At 33.3% G+C, this 19,701-nt stretch overlaps 1 protein-coding gene across 4 annotated transcripts in view; it reads right to left on the bottom strand.

The window, feature by feature from the left end:
- Positions 1 to 19,701, bottom strand: part of LOC145254684 (flotillin-1-like) — a 156,346-nt gene that overhangs the window by 3,286 nt on the left and 133,359 nt on the right. For 2 of the 4 annotated variants that reach the window (XM_080113334.1, XM_080113335.1), the window contains exons 10-12: positions 17,895 to 18,032; positions 13,621 to 13,788; positions 1,771 to 1,904 (exon numbers count right to left, since the gene is read on the bottom strand). In XM_080113334.1, the coding sequence (XP_079969460.1) occupies positions 1,821 to 1,904; positions 13,621 to 13,788; positions 17,895 to 18,032 (390 nt within the window). In that variant the 3' untranslated portion in view covers positions 1,771 to 1,820. Of the gene's footprint in view, positions 1 to 1,770; positions 1,905 to 13,620; positions 13,789 to 17,894; positions 18,033 to 19,701 lie in introns of those variants that run through there. The other 2 variants (XM_080113337.1, XM_080113336.1) reach the window with 1 other exon arrangement.

The following is a 19,701-nucleotide window of genomic DNA, read 5'->3' as shown; positions in this document are numbered from 1 at the left end:
TGATTCGCAGGTGTTTTCGTACGGTGAGTTTTCGTTTCTTTCACTTTCGTCAACTTAAATATTTTCATCTGGAGTGTCATTTTCACATTTCGATTAATGTAGCCCTCAACCTTCAGGTGTATCTTGTCGAATTTTGTGATGTTTCTGTCAAACTTGAGAATCTGCACAAAATTTCAAACAGAACCCTTTATTTTAGCAGGTTATCCCCCGTGAAATAAATGAGACACAAGATGAGAACAGTAGTCTGATGAATCCAAATAATATGAATCATCAATCCTCATCTGAAAAATTAAAAAAAGCAAAGGATTGAACTTCCTATCAGCATCAAAAGTTGCATCATTGGACATCTTGAATTCTCCTCGCCGGATTTCAAATCTTACTTTGACAAAGCACCAATGGATCTTCCATGGCACAGAGACCCTTTCAAAACTGAAATTGAACTTATTGAAGATGAAGCTGAAGAGCTGATAGAGTTCAAGGTTTCAAAAGCAATGAAGCTGGCCTTTAGTAACAAAGACCTGTCCAACTTTTGGTTGCCCATTCAGGACGTGCATCCTCTACTCAGCAAGACAGCATATGTAATGCTCATACAATCCGCTATAACAAATTTTTGAAAATATGGATTTTCTGAACTAGTGACCATTTAAAATAAAGTCCAGAAACAATCTTGAGGCGAGGAATGATATTCATCTTGCAGTGTACAAGACGGAGCCGGACAGAAGACGCCTAGTCACACAAACTCCACAAGTGTATCAATTTCAGCAAAATATGCACTTTGATTTATAATTTTAGAAAAAACTAAAACAACATAAAATAAAATCTGCATTGTTTTTTGTTGAAATGCAGGGGGAGGGGCACGAGTGTTGAAATACTCGGTAAGGGGCCACAGGTATATTTGATGTCTAATCCCGGTGTTGAGATTTTATTGAAATATAAAAAATTGCATCATCTCAGAAACGATCGTACATTGATTGTTAATGTTCAGTTCTTGGTGCCTAAGTAAATGATTTCTCCACCACAGGAGGCAACAAAATTTTAATACAGCAATACCAGATTAATTACCCTTGTATAAATTTTGCCAGTAAATTGATTTAACAAATAAAACATTTCATTTAAAAATAAAACAAATGTTAGATTAAACAAATAATACGAAACAAATAAAAATGGAAAGTTAAGGAACAGAAAGTTTTAAAAACATACTTCACACTAATCTATCGTTCATTAACATTTAAACTTAAGAAAATTGGAAGTGACATCGACCAAATGTTGTAAACATGACACTCAAGATGAGAACAGTAGTCTAAATAATATGAATAATCTATCCTCATCTAAAAAATTTAAAAACAAAACAAAAAGCAAACAAAAAAAACTATTGTTTTTTTCAAAGGGTAAGAGATAATTCAGAAAGAAATTTAATTAAAAAAGGAGAAAAAACAAAAAAAAAACAAAGAAAAAAAACAAAGAAACAAACAAAAAAGAAAAAACAAAAAAGAAAGAAAGAAACAAAGCACAAATAATCTAGGGATTTAACTAAGAGACCCCAACTTCTTAAGACCTAAATCCAGTCTTGCAGAAAAAAAAAGGGGGGGGGGAGAAAAAAGAAAAAAAAGGACAACATCAAAACGACACAGAGTAAAGAGAATCATGTTAGCCACTAACATCTAATGTTGAAGAAACGCCGGGTCAAGAATATACCATGGAAGAGTAGAAGGAGAAGAAGAGGGAGTTGTTCAACGGAGTAGTAGTAGTAGTAGTAGAAAGCTGTTAGTATTTTATTTTTTTTATTTTTTTCTCTCTCTCTCATCATTTGTGTTGCATCTTCATTCTTGTTTTAAAGGTGACGGTAGTTCTGGCTGCTGTTGCCCCCTTACACGATGGGGGAAGCTCATTTCAGCACTGAGCAGCTGGAACAACAGAGAAAGACGAGGCGTCAACAATGGAGCTTTGCGTAATGGAAGAAGAAGAACACTGCAAGCATTCTCCTTCCTGGCACCCCAACCCCCATTAAAAAAAAAAAAAAAAAAAAAAAAATTATACACTAAGGTCAGAAAATTTCTCCAATATTAAAAAAAAAAAAAAAGTTCCTGGCCAGATTCCCTTATATTAAGAAAAAAAAAAAAAAAAAGAACTCTTTATGATGTACGTACTCATGCCAAAAATATCATATTCCAAAAATCATAATAAAATTACTTGATCAATTTATTAAAAACATAAGAAATTAATAGGAATTTGTAAAGCATTACAACATAAATCTAATATGAATTATATCCCTTTGTTTCTTGATTTTTTTTTTTTTTCTTAAGTGGTGAGCATATCAGATACTCATAAAATTTCATTTTCATATTTGAAAAATAAAAGTACTTGATCAATATACATGATTTTTGGAATATGATATTTTGCACATCATACAGATTTTTCTATATTTTGTTTTTTAATATAAGGACAATTCTGGACAAAAAACAAATGTATTACAAAGGCAATTAAAAACATATCTAAATCCGACTTGTTCAATTGGACTCTGAAATATCTTTCGAATGAACTATGAAAAAAAAAAAAATATATATATATATATATATGTTACCCGCTAAAAGATTATATTATGGTTTATGGAGACAAAATTGGATTATCTACCTTCATAAAGCGAGTTGTGAGTATATATTTGTAGGTATGGGATTCACACCTAAACTAATAGATTATCATGAAGTTTGGAAAAAAGTTATTAGGCGTGATGCGTCAAAATATGGTCTATAGTTTGCGTTTTTTTGCAAACAAGGTCAAGGTCAAAATAATAATCATATCTTCGGTTTCCCCTTTGTGTAGAAGCTGGATGTAATTTATACTAAATTTTTTTATATAGTCGATTATTTAAGAATAGTGTTGGGACGATTAATTGGAATCGGGAATCAGAAAAATCAGAAGATTTGGGGGTATCAGAATCAGTATTGGAAAAATTGGTGCCTATTTTTCGATGCCAAAACGATTCTTTTAATTGTTTTTTTTTTTTTATTATTTTATTTTATTTGATTTTGTTTAAACCAAAATCTTCCATTGCTGGTAATAATGATAAAAACAAATATTTATTGATTTTAAAATACCAGTAAAGCTAAAATCTATAGATCATCCTCCACAAGTGTAATTTGACGTTTACGAAAATATCTGCATATTTAACATGTTTTTACGAAAATCAAAGAAAATAATCTTATAGTTAAATAATTAGCGATTTATAAAAAATCGGAATCGGTAATTGTATTGGAATAGAGAATTTAAAACAGAATCAGTAATTGTATCGGAATCGGGAAAAATATTGGAATCGTCCCATCACTATTTAAAGGGTCGGTACATTTTTGAACCGCATGTTGAGGTTTAGTGCACAAGATTTATTTATTTTTTTTTCTACAGAAATGTTTGATTGCGTGTAATGTCAGCAAATTTAATACATAAGCTAAACAAACGTGCAGAATAAAAGACTAGCGTTGAGACAATCGTAATGGGTATCAGAATCGGAACATTTTGAGGTATTGAAATTGCGAAAAATTTGTGCCTATTTCCGATGTCAAAAACGATTCCTTCATTTTTGTTTTTGTGTCACAATTTCCTATTGCTGATATTAATGATAAACAGTTATTAATTTTAAACTGTTACTGAAACTAAAATGTACAGAAAACCCTCCAGAAGTATATTTTTGCGTTTGCCAAAATACATATACACATATTTTATGGGTTTTTACGGTATTCCAAAAAATTCAAAGAAAAAAAAAAAAAAAAAAAAAAAAAAATTGGTAAATTTAGAGATTTTAAAAGGAATCGAAATCAGGAAAAAATTTTGGAATTGTACCATCACGAATAGAGACCCACCACCCCATCCATTAGTTTGTACATAGCACAAGAAATTTACAGAGAAATGGAGAATGTGAAATAGAAAAGTGTGCAATTGGAACACGAGAAAAAAAATTTAAAAAAATAATCGCATAAAATTTTATGCTTGTTTAAATTGGTGATCTTTTAAGTCGACACTTTTCAAGTGAAAACATTACACACTTATGTGTCATCGCGAAATTAATATAAATTCACAAAAAATTTATAAAAATGATCCAGAAGTTGTGCTAGATGTATTCAACGAATCATCCACAATTACGTTGCAACAATTTTTTTTTTTTATAAATGGCAAATTCTTAATTTAAGTCAATAAAAATCAAGGGAGATAATCCAATATTCCATACAGAATTGGTCTGAACTGTTTCATGTTAAAAACCTTTTTTTTTTAAATTTTATTATCTATTTTTTTTTTTTATTACATTTTCACCCAAACAAGGCACGTTGCCACTTAGATGTAGAGGGCTACTATCAGGGACATAATCTACAGGGGTACTATGTGGGAAGTTGGGCAGCAAGATGTCGGTTCACATTACACTTGAACTTCTGCATGTCAGTACAGTTGGGGAAGCAGGAACCTGGAAGGGAATTCCAAAGTCTAGCGGTTCTGGGGAAGAAATTACTGGAGTAGAAGGCTCCCTTACATCTAGGGATCTCAACTGTGAAGGGATGGGATTTTGCTGCTTGTCGGGTTGATCGGGGGTATTTACGTCGAGGGGGTACAAGTGTTTGCAGTTCGTCGGAGCATTCACCATTAAAGTATTTGTAGAACAGGCAGAGGCGATAAAACTAAAATTTGATAAACTATTTTTACTTGTAATTTTTTTTCTACAACATTTTTGGAATTTTTACTAATTCTGACATGACACATTAAGTACGTAATGTTTTAACCTGAAACACGTTGGTTCAAAAGATGTCGAGAAACACTCGAAACCTTGTTACAGTTTAATTTCTAGTGCCGTGCATAAACTGACAACCATGACGGTGCATCTCTTTCATACGTTTTTCAGTAATTTTGTCGACTGTCGGATTTTGTCTCCATAAACTATGACTTTTGACGGATAACCATTTCTCAGAGGCTCATTAAAAGATGTCACCTCAATTAACAGGATGCCTGAAACACAAAAACGCAATTTAATTAAAACTTTTGACAACAAGAACAATAGAGCAAGTCAGATTAAGATACGAGTCGCCATTGTAATACATTTTTTATTTGCATTTCTAAAGAAACCATATATATCATAAATATATGTATAGATGCAGTCTAATCTCTCGACCAGCAGTAATTATCACTTCCTACACTGATGATTGCATAAGCATGAAACACTAGTGTCTCTAGATATAAAAATAATATTTATTTTTAAAAAATATATCTATATTGAATGACCCCTACCCCGCAGGGGGGAAAAAAAATTTAAAGAAAGGATACTACACATGGAATCGTTAATAAAAATTCAAATCTCTCCAATCCAACAATACTTGGTAAAAATTTGGCCTGTGTCTGACTTGTCCACCAAGTCTCAGTCCTGAATCTCCAACAGTCTTGTTTTATTATCGTTTGCAGTTAATATTAGTCAAGGTTCCAACCTCAACAGTCAGTCAGACAGAAACTAGGCCGTTTTGGTGGCCTGTCGCTGTCTGACTCCTGCAAAATGTTCTGTGTAGTCCTAGTAGGTCTACCCTCCCAGGCCTTGCCTCCCAGCTTTCAGGAGAAGGAAAGTTTATCACTTGTTGCCCGAGGCGCCCTCACTGAGAAATGCCAACAGGGCTACTCAGTCATGTTTGCAGGACCGAATTACTCATTCTTTATGAGCACCTACATTTTTCCACCTTCCAACCTTATGTCACATCCTCTCCACAGTGAGAGAGAGGTAAATATCGTTCGATGGTAAGCACACCTGGATACAATGTCAAGTTGTCAATACCTGTGACACCTCTTGATACTTCCCTGATTGGGTTGTGATGGTCCTCCTCAGTCCAAAAAAGGTCTGGGGATTGCTTTAAAAGAGATTATCGTTGAAATAATCCCACAGATAAAAATCAAGTCCGGTCTGTTCGGTTCATTCAGAATCATAACATGTACTGATGACATGATCATTAGTGTTGGCAATAAAATAAAGACTTGGACACTCGTGACAAAAACTTGGTGGACATTTAGTTAAGTTTATTTGTGTCAAATATGGTTGCATTGCAGCAAAGAGTGAATTTTACACAACGATTTCATGAGTTGCATGTCCCTTAGATGATCTAATATATATATATATATATATATATTTTAGTCCTCCACATACAATACTGTTTCGCAGCTCATCAGTGCGGCTATATATATATATATATATATATATATATATATATATATATACATACATACACACAAATGAAAGAGGAGGAATAAAAGTTATATATAACCATTATTTTTTTTTTTTTTTTTTTTTTTACACAATGATCACCACTTATCAAGGCCCGGAAGCCACTCAGGGATAAAGGTTATTGCAAGTACATTACGTTAGTGTGAAGATTTGATGAAGTGTTTACTTAAGGGGGTGGTTCATTAGGAATTTGTTAACGTTGGACTTGAAACCATCCAAGTTGTAGTCAGGTGGGAAGCAGGCAGATGGAACAGAGTTCCACAGGCGTGCAGTTCTAAGAAAGAAGCTTTGTTCATGGAATCCACGTTTTGATTTAGGCACAGATAAAGAGTGGGGGAAATTTTTCATAGTGGATTCAGCTAGACGGGTGTTTTTCGTGAAAGACTGGTGAGGGGGGACCAGAGATTGGAGTTAAGACGAGCACCTGCCATGGAAGTAACGATAAAACAAGGATAGGCTCGCAACGTCTCTTCTGTGGGAGAGAGGTTGCAGGGAAGAGAAAAGAGCATCCCCCACTAAGCCACGAAGTCTATTTTGTACTCGGTCAAGGCAGAATAGGCTGTTTTTAGCAGCTCCTGCCCAGATATGGCAGCAGTATTCCATCCTCGGACGTACTTGGCTTTTATATAGATAGAGAATTACATCAGTAGTGAGATATCTTCTGGAGTGGTAGAAGGATCCCACTATCTTTCCAGCGACCTTGGCAACAGACTTGATGTACGTGTTCTATTTCAGATCAGGAGTAAAGGTCAAACCCAGAAGCTTGTCAAAACATGGGGCCTCTCCCCGACGAGAGCCATCCATCCCAATTGATGCCAGATGGGGATCAGAGCGTTGATGATGTAAAGATAGGAGTTTGGTTTTAGATGCATTAAAAGGTAACCAGCCACGTCTTCCCCCACTGAACCACGCGCTCGAGATCAGAGGAGAGAGAATCAGAGAGAACTTTGTCATTTACAGCCTTTGATGTGTTGCCGTAGATGGTCGTGTCATCAGCATAGATGTCAACGAATGATTTAAGTATGTGTTTAGGGAGGTCATTGATGTAGATCAGGAAGAGAGTTGGGCCCAGGATTGACCCCTGAGGGACTCCAGCATTAATACTCCAGGCCTCTGATTTTTGTCCATCGACCACTACTCTTATGAGCCTATCGGAGAGAAATGATTTAATGATTGAGAAAACATTTCCAGTTATACCGTAGCTGGAAATCTTGTGAAGTACACCCTTATGCCATACCTTGTCGAAGGCCTTTGATATGTCAAGAGCAATTGCCCTGGAAAGGAAGCCTTTGTCAAGAGACTCACTAATCCTGTGAGATATAACCGTTAGCACATCTGCGGTAGATCTTGCAGAGCGGAAACCATATTGTGTGTCACTAAGAAGGTTGTTTCTGCTGAGGTGGTTGACTATTTCTCTATTTAATATGGATTCCAGCAACTTACTCATAACTCACAGGAGGCTTATTGGTCTGTACTGAGAGGGAGATGACTTCTCACCTGAATTCTTAAATACAGGGCAAACTGATGAGGTCTTCCAGGGAGTCGGAAAGCACTTCTCCTTAAGGCAACGCTTAAACAGTTTCGTAAGTATGGGAGCAAGTTCTGGTTGAAGCTTTTTTAACACTATAATTGGGATGCCGTCAGGGCCAGTTGTTTTACTGGAATCAAGGTTCTTGATTAGCTTGGCGACCTCACGCATGGATATTTGTATGTTACCTAGCGTGTTCTGTGTTATAGGAGTAAATATGGGGAGCTGATGGCCTTCGTCGCATCGGGTAGAATTAGCTGCAAAGTTCTTTGCAAATAGTTTGGCCTTGTCTGATGCTGACGAGATGACCTCTGGTCCATTGATAATGGTTGGGATAGAACAGATAAGGAAAAGTTAAGGGAAAAATTAAGAAAAAACTCTTTAGACCATGGTATTTTGAAACTAAATGCTTCTCATCAGAAAAGGAGTGCCAGAATTATACAAAATGAAAATATAGATGAAAACTGGTTTAATGACATTTAGATATGAAATGAGAATGGCCATGGCCTAAAAAGGTTTTTTTTCCTTAACTTTTCCTTATTGACTGATGATATAATATAAAGTTATATATAACTTATTCCTCATCTTTCATGTAATATTGTTTGCTCCTCTAATGTTGAGCTTTTCTTATCTTGATAAGTTTTGGTTTGTTAAGGATAACTCTTTGAGATATATATATATAACATAAAGAGTAGGTAGTAGTTTGCTTGAAGCATTGTTGGTAAAGAAATATATATATTTTGTTTTTTAAAGCCAAAAACAATGCGGAGGGAGACCGGAAAAGATGAAGTAAAAAAGAAAAACAAACATATGTAGATGAGTATGGTTGAGTAGGGGAGTGTCTAACCTTTATTTAACTATCATTCTTCACTTCAATGTATAAACATTTATAACCAAGTTGCTGGTATGTCCAGTGTATGTAAAGTCCGTGGGTGGTGTGGGACTTCGATTAATTTCGAGAGAAAGGTACCTCTCTTTTTCAAAATAGAAGACAAAAGTGGATTCAAGATGGCGGAGAGAGCGTGGCAATCCTGCAGAAATATTTTATTTTACTTATATATTTATTACATTATTTCTGTTGTAAGCTTTGGTTATATATTTACATATATGCATTTTTTTTTTTATTTTATTTTGTTTTATACAATATTGCGTAATTTATCATTATTGTTTTTTGGGGTTTTTTTTTTTGTTTATCCGATGCTGTTGTTGAAGTTTTTATTTATCTTTTTTTTTTGTGTTCTGTTTTAAGTTGTTTTATTAATGTTTTTATTTTGTTTTACCTTTTATGTATCCGTATTTGTGTGTTGAGAAGGTGATAATTCTCAGTTATAATACGAAATTAATCAAAGTTCCACACCACCCACGGACTTTACATACACCGGACATACCAGCAACTTGGTAATAAATGTTTATACATTGAAGTGAAGAATGATAGTTAAATAAAGGTTAGACACTCCTCTACTCAACCATACTCGTCTACATATGTTTGTTTGTTTTTTTTACTTCATCTTTTCTGGTCTCCCTCCGCATTGTTTTTGGCTTTAAAAAACAATATATATATATATATATATATATATTGAAGTGATATCCTTTTTATACAATAGCAGTTAATGAAGTCAAGACTAACCTACCACTCTGAAATTTGGAGGCTTTTTATTAAATATTAATTTAGGCTAAAAAAAAAAAAAAAAAAAATTGTACATAATCGTTTATTAATGGCTATAAAATTAAATTAGTTACAAAATATTTTTCGACCAACTGATTTGCTGCATAGAAAATAATTTACTTTGGTTTCATATTCAGTCGAAATATTTAATCAAAACTTGATCTAATTCCATTTTTGTATCAATTTTATTTTCTCTCGTAAAATCAATTAATACAGCAAATCTTGAGCTTGTCAGTTTTCCGTGTTGATGGTCTTCGTTTAAAGAATAAGCTAATAACAAAACTAGGTTATGGTCAGCTAACGTACTTCCTAACTTCCGGTGTGTCTGCTACCAGAAGCGGTAACAAGACAAATCAGTTTCATCACTTATTGTTCAGTATTTCTATTGTGAAGCGATTTATTGAAATAAAATACAAGAAAAGGACGTTACTGAAAAATATACAATAAAAAGTACAATTATGCAGATAAAAATAATTATTCTTAAGTCTTTATTAAGCAGCACATTAATAAAAAAGAGTAGGGGTTTTCAATAAGTCTTAAAAAAAAAAAAAAAAAAAATTTGATAATTAAAAAAAAAAAAATCAAATAAAAATAATTTCAATAATTCTTAATTAAAATAAGACTGAAAACTTTTCAACGAATATTAAATAAAAGATAAAAAAACGTAATAAAAAAAAGTACATGCACAGGCGTGAGAGGAAAACAAAAGCAAAGGAACTTATTTGCCTTGCCACCGTTTCCGGTAGCACTACACCTGAAACTAGGAAGTACTTTAGCTGACTATAACCAAAAACTTATACAAATTTTGTTTTTCAATGGGTCCCCCCCCTCCTTACCCCTAAACAATAGTTTTAGCCTAGAATCACACTAAGGCAACCAGCAGAAGACATCGTTTGGAGATGATAGCAATTAATAAATTCACAATAAAATCACAAGAAATTTTTTTAAGCTTGGATTAAAAAACAAAAAACAGATTAATTCATTTTTTGCAACCAAAGGAGAAAGAAAAAGAAAAATCAGTGAGCAATGAAATAAACTATGACAAAATAATAATGTATGGAAACAATACAAGAAACTAAAACCAACAAAAATAAGGAAGGAAAGAAGGCAATAAATAAATAAATAAATAAAAGAAGCTATATTTGATGAAAATGGTCAGGAAAAAAAAAAGAAAAAAAAAAAAAAAAAATGGACATTTCAAGTTACAACACCAAAATGAAAAATTACATAAAAAAGTTTCAATTTTATACATTTCGTGATCACCAGCGTAAAATTAACTATAAATAAATTAAAAATGTTATAAGGATTTAAAAAAATAAGCCAAAATAAAAAAAATAAAAATATAAACAAATCTATACATATACAACAGCAGACACATATCTATGTGTAAATATTTAACTGACAAACTTTTGAACCACTGGTCACATAACACTGAAATTAACAGGAAATATTAATCATACACCAAGGATGATTTATAATAAGTAAAATCTTTGTTTGGATGAATAACGTGTACAAAATTCGGCTAGTCGAAATGCAAAATTTTCATTTCAACTTACCTAGATATTTATATCTCTTTCTGCTCAAATCCAATTTGCTTCTCCAGGTCATTTAATATTAAATCTTTATTATCTCTGAACTTCCCAATTAATTCCTTTTTAAACTTCTGATATTAGTACTACATATTAGGTACAATATAATATTCAATAGAGAATTGGATCTATAATAATAAATACAAAATCTACATGATTATAATATTTAAGCATATTTTATGATCTGGCAAACCCAGGCGCTCCATCCCCGCTAAAGAAATTAATTTAAAATATAAAATAAAAAAAAATAAATATAAAAAGTAAAATAAAAAAAATACCAAAATAAATAAAATAATCCAAGAAAATGTAGAAATAAATAAAATAATTTGGAACCAGGACTCTTTCTATTCACTCACTTCACGAACATGTGACCTGTGTGTAGTATGCACTTCTAAACGCAGGATAAAATGCCTGTAACGAATTACAAATATTGTTAGAAAGGTACTTTTACAGCTTAATCAAGACATTAAAAAATAAAAATATCGAAAAAGTTTGAATTGTACATATCCGTTATGGAATGAAGTTCTCCCAAAAAAAAAAAAAAAAAAAATTCACTTAATTTCATCAAGTAGTTTTTTTATTTATTTTTTTTTACAGCAAAAAAAAAAAACAATTTGTTATGATACCGAGCAAAAGGTTCGATTTTTAGGAATAAAAGCTAGTATTAAAGATGGGGAGGGAGTGTCGGCACTTTAGATTGAGTTATCTCCCCGTGGCATGTTCAAGAAATTAAAAAATGTTTGCCTTCAACGCACTGCCATAAAAACGTGTTTTTCCACTGTAAAAAAAACGAAAAAAAATAAAAAAAACCTACCCGATCAAATTAAGTGAAAATTTTTTTTTTTTTTTTTTTTTTTGAGATCTTCAGTCTAAAACATACGTACAATATAACCTTTTTTTTTTTTTAATTATTTTTCGATATTTTCATTTTTTACTGTCTTGATTAAACTGTACAAGTGCCGTTAGAAAAAAAGAAAAATTTCCATATGCATGTTAACTTGCGAGTATAAGAAGAACAATTAGTTTAATGTCCATTTGACATGTTGGCATGTGTTGCACCGCTTTTAGAAATTAGCAGGTTTTTATTTGAGTTCTTATCAAATCTATTGTCACTTTCGATGCTTTTATTGTTTTTTTTTGTGAACTAGACATGTTATCTTGTTCTACATCCATTAACCCAAGCACTCTCATCCATTCCTTCAATGTGACCATACCATATAAGTATCCTACTTCGCACACATCGCCCTATACCATCCAGATTTAATCTTATGTTGAAATCAAATCTTTGTTTTCAATTTAAATGTTGATGACGATTGTAATTAAAGACACCCGAGAAGTTTAATTCCTTTTCAATCATCTTTCGGACTTCAAATTGTTGTCACATGTGTGATATTCACTAAGCTTAGTAAGGTTATTTGCAATGAGGAAGAAAAAAAAAAAACAAAAGAAAACTAATTATGCAATTGTTTATTTTGATTCAGACCCATCTTTTGGATTGAACTTTCAAAAAAGGGAAAGAAAGACAAAAGAAAGAAAGACAAAAGAAAGAAAGACAAAAGAAAGAAAGACAAAAGAAAGAAAGACAAAAGAAAGAAAGACAAAAAAGACAAAAAAAGACAAAAAAAGACAAAAAAAAAGAAAAAAGACAAAAAAAGACAAACAAAAAAAGAAAGGCGCTTATATCAACGATCATTAAATCCAAGGGAGATAATCAGAATAAACAGCAAAAATAAGCATATTTTGAAAGATATAATTTGGGACGTTGAAATAATCAGTAAAACAATAAGAATTTTAAATGAAAAAAAAAAAAAAAAAAAAAAAAAAGAAAAGAAAAAAACTTTTCTATTTTCGTTGTTTTGTGTACAATCATTATGCACCCCGAATTATACCTTGCAAAATGAAACCACAGATTAGTAACAAAAAAAATTAAATTAAACTTGAATCATAACCAGAAATTGACAGTTTAAATACTTCGAAATCTCATTCAAAAAAGTTTTAATCATCCTGACGCTGACTAATTACCTAAAATAAAGAAAAACAATTTTTTTTTTTAATTTTTTATTTTCGTTTAAAAAAAAAAATTAAAAAAAAAAATTAAAATGACGATTTAAATACTTCAAAATCTCCTTCAAAAAAAGTGTTGTTATTTTTGTTAATTAAAAAGTTTATTTAATTTTTGTTTTTGGTTAAGTAACATCAAAACATTATAACAGGTTGTTTTCTTTTGTTTTGTGTTAATAAGTTTATTTTGTTACTTAACATTGTTATATTTTAAGTTTGTTCATTAACTTGTTTCCTTTTCGTAAACTGCTTCAGCAATTTCCAGAACTCGGCTACAGTAATCGTGTAATCACTTTTTTTTTTTATTATTATATTTGCGCAAAATATGCTTATTTTTGCTAGGTTATCTGCCTTAGATTTAATGACCCGTTGACATAAGGGCCAAAAAGACAAACAAAAAAGACAAATAAAAAAAAAAACGACAAACAAAAAAGACAAAAAAAAAAAAAAAGAAAGCAAAAATAATAAAGAGAAAGAAAAAAGAAAAGAGAAAGAGAAAATTTATTATATAAGTAAGAGGAAAAAAAAAACTCACCTGGCTGATAAGGTTGACACCTGTAAGCCCCTCGATGACATGTGGCAATTTCTCGATAATCTGGAGGACTTCACCGGTCAATTTGGCAGCACCAATTTCACCTTTGCCGCTCGAGACCATTGTTATTTTACGACACTGGGCCAAGGGAGCAGCAACTTCAGCAGCAACCTGAAGACGAAAAAAAAAAAGAAAAGACAAATATAAAAACAGAACAAAAATGACCATCACGAACTGAGGAAAGTACAAACGGTTCTTCTGAGATGCCAAGTTTCTCGAGGAGGAGGGGAACAGGATGCTCGTAAAAGTCAATCATTTCACACATGTGCCCACAAAATAATCTTAAAATGATCTAATTAGAGTTATTCACTTACAGAATTACAATTTGTACTTTGTAATTGGTCTGTAACTTCTTTTTTCTTATCTAATTGTTTAATTATATTCATTTAAGAATTGGATTGTTGGTTGGCTGGTTGTTTGTTTTACGGCATATCAACTCTTTTCGTGTTATTTAATGCCGAATCCAAAGATTTTGAAGAAAAATTTTTTTTAATAGAATATATTTGTTGTTTTCACGTCGGTTTCTATTTAACCCATAGTTGGGACCCTAACAGGTACTACCACTCCGGGTCAGAGTGGACCCGGGAGCAATGGTAATTAAAGGGTGGCTCCACACTCCCCAAAGCCCACAAGCTGGGGCCTCACCACTGGATATAGTTCAAGGTCATATCCAGGACCCCCATTGAGGGACTTTTTACCCTCTGCAGGGGAACAGTCGGCGTATTCTAATGTCCCACCGACAGGGCCAAGAATACGTTCAATAGATACCAAAAAGTTGTAATCAGACAAACAAACAAACATCATCTTGACTTGACTCCAAACATTTCAAAGATTCCCATCGCCATTGCATGTCGGGGGTGGGGGAAAAAAAAACAAATCTGTTCAATTTTCTGAAATTGAATATTTTACTATTCAAAGAAAAAGAAAATTTTAATTTTTATAAATATCAATATTTATTTATATTTTTATAAATATCAATATTTATTAAAAACTATTTCACACCCGTCTGGTCTTTCTAACCGTTAAATCTTAATTTATTATTGAGTGTTTCAAACAGTGAACCACTTTTCATATCATTCTCTTGAGTTAATTAAATAAGGTTAATATGAGGAAATTTCTGGGTCTATATAATTTTGGGGTATATTAGTCCCCCTTCAAACTCAATCTAATTATACCTTAGTCACATACTGCACTGACTTGTTCTTAAAGAAAGGGCAAAACGATCGTGCGCGTTTTTTGTATGTCCAGCAAAGACTTTTTACGCTGGGGTTCTCGGGGGAGGGGGGATACTATATTTTAGAACTTTATATACTCCCTAGATTTGCGAACAGAGATCATCTATATCTTTTACTTGAGCGACATTTACAAAATTCACGCTATTTCGTTCTAGTCGAAAGCAAAGCCGTCAGCGGCTTTTCGTGCCGGGACATCTTGAAAGCAATTAGCTTTGATCAATGTGAGGAAAACCCGTCATATCAGACAATTGCTATTCATTTGAGAGTTTCCCTAACATTATGGGGAAACAAATAAATGAAACCGCGGAAAGCTAACCTCACCTTCAACCAACATTTGTTTCTGCACCTACTAGCAAAATCGCTAAATTTGAACACTTCACTTTCTGTGGCTTCGTAGTGTAGCAGTAAAAGTTCATGTTTTCTTTCATTTTCTTTTTCGCCTTTAGGTTCGAGCCTCCCTCCCTACTAACACCTTTTATTTTTTCTTTTACACCTCCAAACACCCGGGAAACGCCAGGTACGCCCACTAGTCTATTATATAAATTTCACCTGTGCTTAAATGTATGTATGCATGTTTGCCCAAAACTTTCAGCAGAGGCGACAGATTTTCATGCGATCGGTATCGTTTTGAAGCTGGATCCTTTGAACAACAAATATCGAAAAATTGGCTAAAAACATTAATTCCTTAAACCTCGACTGGGCACTTTTCTACAAGGAGGGGTCCCCTTTTTCACAGATATTTTCTTACGTCATTGCCTCTTTTCGATTGACTAAATTTAATGTAAACCTTCATCACTTCCGGTTTTACAATGGAGGCAACGGCAAAGATGTCATGTTTTTTTTTTTTGTTACTTTCTTTTCCTCTTTCCCGGTACGGGTTTGAGCCTGCCTGCCGAATACCATTTTTTTTTTTTTGCTAAATATACACCTTCAAGCACCTGGGCAACACCAGGCACCCAGGCTAGTATTAAAATAACTGCTGTGCAACAATTTGAGCTTTAACATTGATCTTGAAGTTTTGATAGAATTTCAACTTCCAAATTGAATGGATCGGATGCTTCTTGATGCAATATTTTAGCATGATCAGTTAAATAGTTTTTGAGTAAATGTTTTTATGGCAAAACTTTGGAAATACTTCATACAGAATGAAGAAGCAAAGCCTAGATAACACTGGCTCATTCTTATGTTGTCCATCTGAAATATGCGGTTTCACAACTTGTGTTCTGGTTTTGAAATGAGATTAGGTGCTGAATCTACGATGCGTTACTGCATTGGAAATTAAAGCGGCATTTGGGAACTTTAATATTTATATTGCACTAGCAGGCTTACCTGGGTCTATAACAAACATATGTGTAACATTTTCATATTAAAACTTCTATCTCTCAATTTGTCTTTTCCTCTTCCCCGTTTGTCCACATCTTTCTCTGCTATCCCTGTTTTCCACCTCTACTCAGCCCATTCCTCTCTCGTTTTAATGTACTGAAAATAATGCACGTCATTCACCCCTCTTTTATACAGTAGATAATAACACTGAAAATGACTGAAAAACCAATCTCCCCTGATGAAACCTAGACTGGTCGACCCCCAAGGAATGAACATTTTAGATATTACTAGCATTTATGCCCGGCGTTGCCCGGGTGTTTGAAGGTGTATGTTGAGCAAAAAAAAAGAAAAAAGTGGTAGTAGAAAGGCAGGCTTGAATCCGTACCGTGAAGGAGGAAAAAAAAATGTGAAAATAACCGTGACCGCTTTGCTGTTACGACCACCGTCCAACTGGGAGTGACGTAGGTTTTAATTAAGGCTAGACAATCAAAAAGAGGGGATGACTTCCGAAAATACGGCAAAAAAAAAGCGACCCCTCCCTGTAGAAAAGTGCCCAGTTGAGGGTGAAGAAAATGTTTTTAGCCAATTTTTTGGTATTTTTCGTCTGAAGGGTCGAGCTTCAAACGAAACTAATCTTGTGAAAATCCGTTGCCTCTGTCGAAAGTTTTAGGCAGACATGCAAACATACATACATTTATATATTGATAGCTCAAATTTCCGAACCAAACCAATTAAAAAGCTTTCCCTATCTCTGAATACCCTTTATGTAAAATTTCAAATGTTTAGACCAGAAATTGTCTGAGTAATTTGGTAGAGACCGCAGAGGTCAAATTTTTAAAAAACTTTGACCCCTATTATGACCCCTTAACATTTATTAAGCAAGATCCATGTCCAAGGAACATATCTAAAATCTCAATTGTTTATACCCAAAATTGGTGGAGGAGTTTGGTAGAGTTCTCAAATGTCAAATCAAACTTTGACCCCTTAACAGCCAAATTTTTAGTCGAAAACGGATTACAAAGATTTTCCCAAATCTCAGTACCTTGTATATCAAATTTTGAGTCTGTAGACTTAAAATTGACAGAGTTATTGTGTAGGGAAATGCAAACACACACACACACACACACACACGTTCACTTTTATAGATATATAAATTCATCCAGTGCAACTTTGAGCTTTTGTATGTTCAGTTAAAAAAAAAAAACAAAAAAAAACTCATGCACACAGATGTTGCATTTTATATAATAAACTAGCAAGGCTATTCAGCATTGCCCAGGACAAAATGTAACATTTTTATAAAAACTTTCATTTCTCCTCGAGCTTTCTTCATCCTTCTCTCCCAACATCTTCCTCTCTCTGGACACACACATACACACAACTTTTTTATATGGATATCGAGAAGGGAGTCGGCATAAGGGAATAAACTGATAAAAAAAAAAATCAGAGTTACTTCCCTTTAGTTTGTACATCAAATGACTGAAAAACTGACCCTACTTCATCCCTGACAAAATCTGTGCCAGGCCAAAAGAATACATGGATTTTTTCTAAATTTTAGATATTTATCCGAGGCAATGCCCATCAAGAATATACCAACTTTGTGGGTGTTTTGTAGTTTTTGAGTTTTAGTTGGGCATACAAACACAGACATTTGCAACTTACTTTGGGCAGAGCTTCAAGGATCATATCAGTCTTGGCGGCATCTTCATATGATTGCCAAGCAATGGCTTTACGCCTCATTTGTTCGGCATCGGCCTTTGCTTTCACCTCAATTGCGAAAGCTTCAGCTTCACCCTTTAGCTGGAAAAGAAAAACAAAAACACATTCATAAAATGAAAAAACAGTTCAGATTATCATATTGTTCAATTCAATTTATTCGGCACTAGCATGGATACCCAATGTTGCCAGGATCGACACCTGCTATAATAAACTTAAATAGAACACTTAAACTAATTCTCTCACTATAAACAATAACTAATACACCGTTATTTAATAAAGTTGATTTTCCTTAATGTAATATGCAAATGACGTCACCTTTTTAATCTTATATTTTGCAATAATAGTATATATAGGAATGAATAATGTGATAAAGTAATGGATTTTTGTATATATTTATCAACTTGTGAACAAACAAAAACAATCAACAGACAGGAATATGAATATATATATATAGGTTAAAACATTACATGGTTTTTCTTCTCAACCCAATATTTATTAAATTATTAGGTGAAAGTATAGAATAATTAAGACGGGTTTCTAAATGATAACGTTATTATTTCAAAGTTTCAATTTAATTAAATGTATTCAATATAGGTTGAAACATTACATGTTTTGTTGCCGTTAAGGGCACGGGGAGAGAGAAAAAAGAGGAGGAAAGCAAACAAAGAGGGAAGGAGGACCTCTGCGAATTTAAACAGAAATACAGTTGACGAGCACCTGTCCAACTTTGTCTTGAACTGATCTGTTGTTTGTGAGGTCACAACCTCAAGCGACAGTCTATTCCAGGAAGCCGATATGCGGATAGAAAGTTATGCTTTTTATTGATTTAGCCAAAATCACTGTTGAAACAACTTCAGGTCGTGTCCTCTCAGTCCACGTTCGGATGCCAGTATAAAATGATCCCAAAGGAGGTTTTAATGGTCATGAAGGAGGTTATAGACCAAAATTAGTTCGCCCTTCAGTCTTTGGCGTTCCAGTGAAAAAAAGGTTCAGCAGATCCAGATGACAACAGAATATTCATCAAATTAGAATTTTTTTTTTTTTTTTTTTTTTTTTTTACAAGGGAATCACCACTTATCAAGACATGAAGGCCTCTTGAGGATAGGGATTAACTGAGTGTAAGGTAGTCATGTAATATTGTTATTAATATGTTAACATGTAGACCCCCCCCCGAGACCAAACACTTTGTAGCAGAGTATGTCACAAAGAACATAGGACAAGTAATAACTACTTTTTTTTTTATTAAAATGACATTTATTTCCTCATTCTTCCACCATGCGTGACTTCGTTACATTCAGATTCTATTAAACTTGAAAAATCTTAAATCTGTTGTTGACCAGTGTCGGGTTGGTGTAGAGGACAACCTATGGTTTAAAATTATATGTAATTTGAGCAATAATAACTACGTTTCTTTTTTAACGATGGCATTTATTTTGTCGTTCTTCCACCACACGTGACTTCTCATTATGGCTGTGAAGTCACCAACGTGATTGTCTTTTCTAACGTGCTCTCTTTTTTATAACTTTCTTTTTTCCTTACTATGACGTCATTTTGCACATGGCTCGGTATTTGTACGCACGCCGATAACACGCCCTGTTACAGTCAGTGAGACAACAGCATAACGATCATTAAATGGCGGAAATTAGGTAAAATTTGATTAGTTAAGCGAGCAGCTCAACAAGAGCTTGTTTACTTTGGATTAAAGAAAACCATGTTGCAATTAACTGGAAAGCAGGCCTGCAGTAATGAG

This window comes from Euprymna scolopes, chromosome 30 (genome assembly GCF_053919585.1).
Source record: "Euprymna scolopes isolate OS-2025 chromosome 30, ASM5391958v1, whole genome shotgun sequence".
NCBI classification, from domain to species: Eukaryota; Metazoa; Mollusca; class Cephalopoda; order Sepiida; family Sepiolidae; genus Euprymna; species Euprymna scolopes.
Note: the sequence above shows the minus strand (reverse complement) of the source record. Positions and strands in the feature narration are given on the sequence as shown.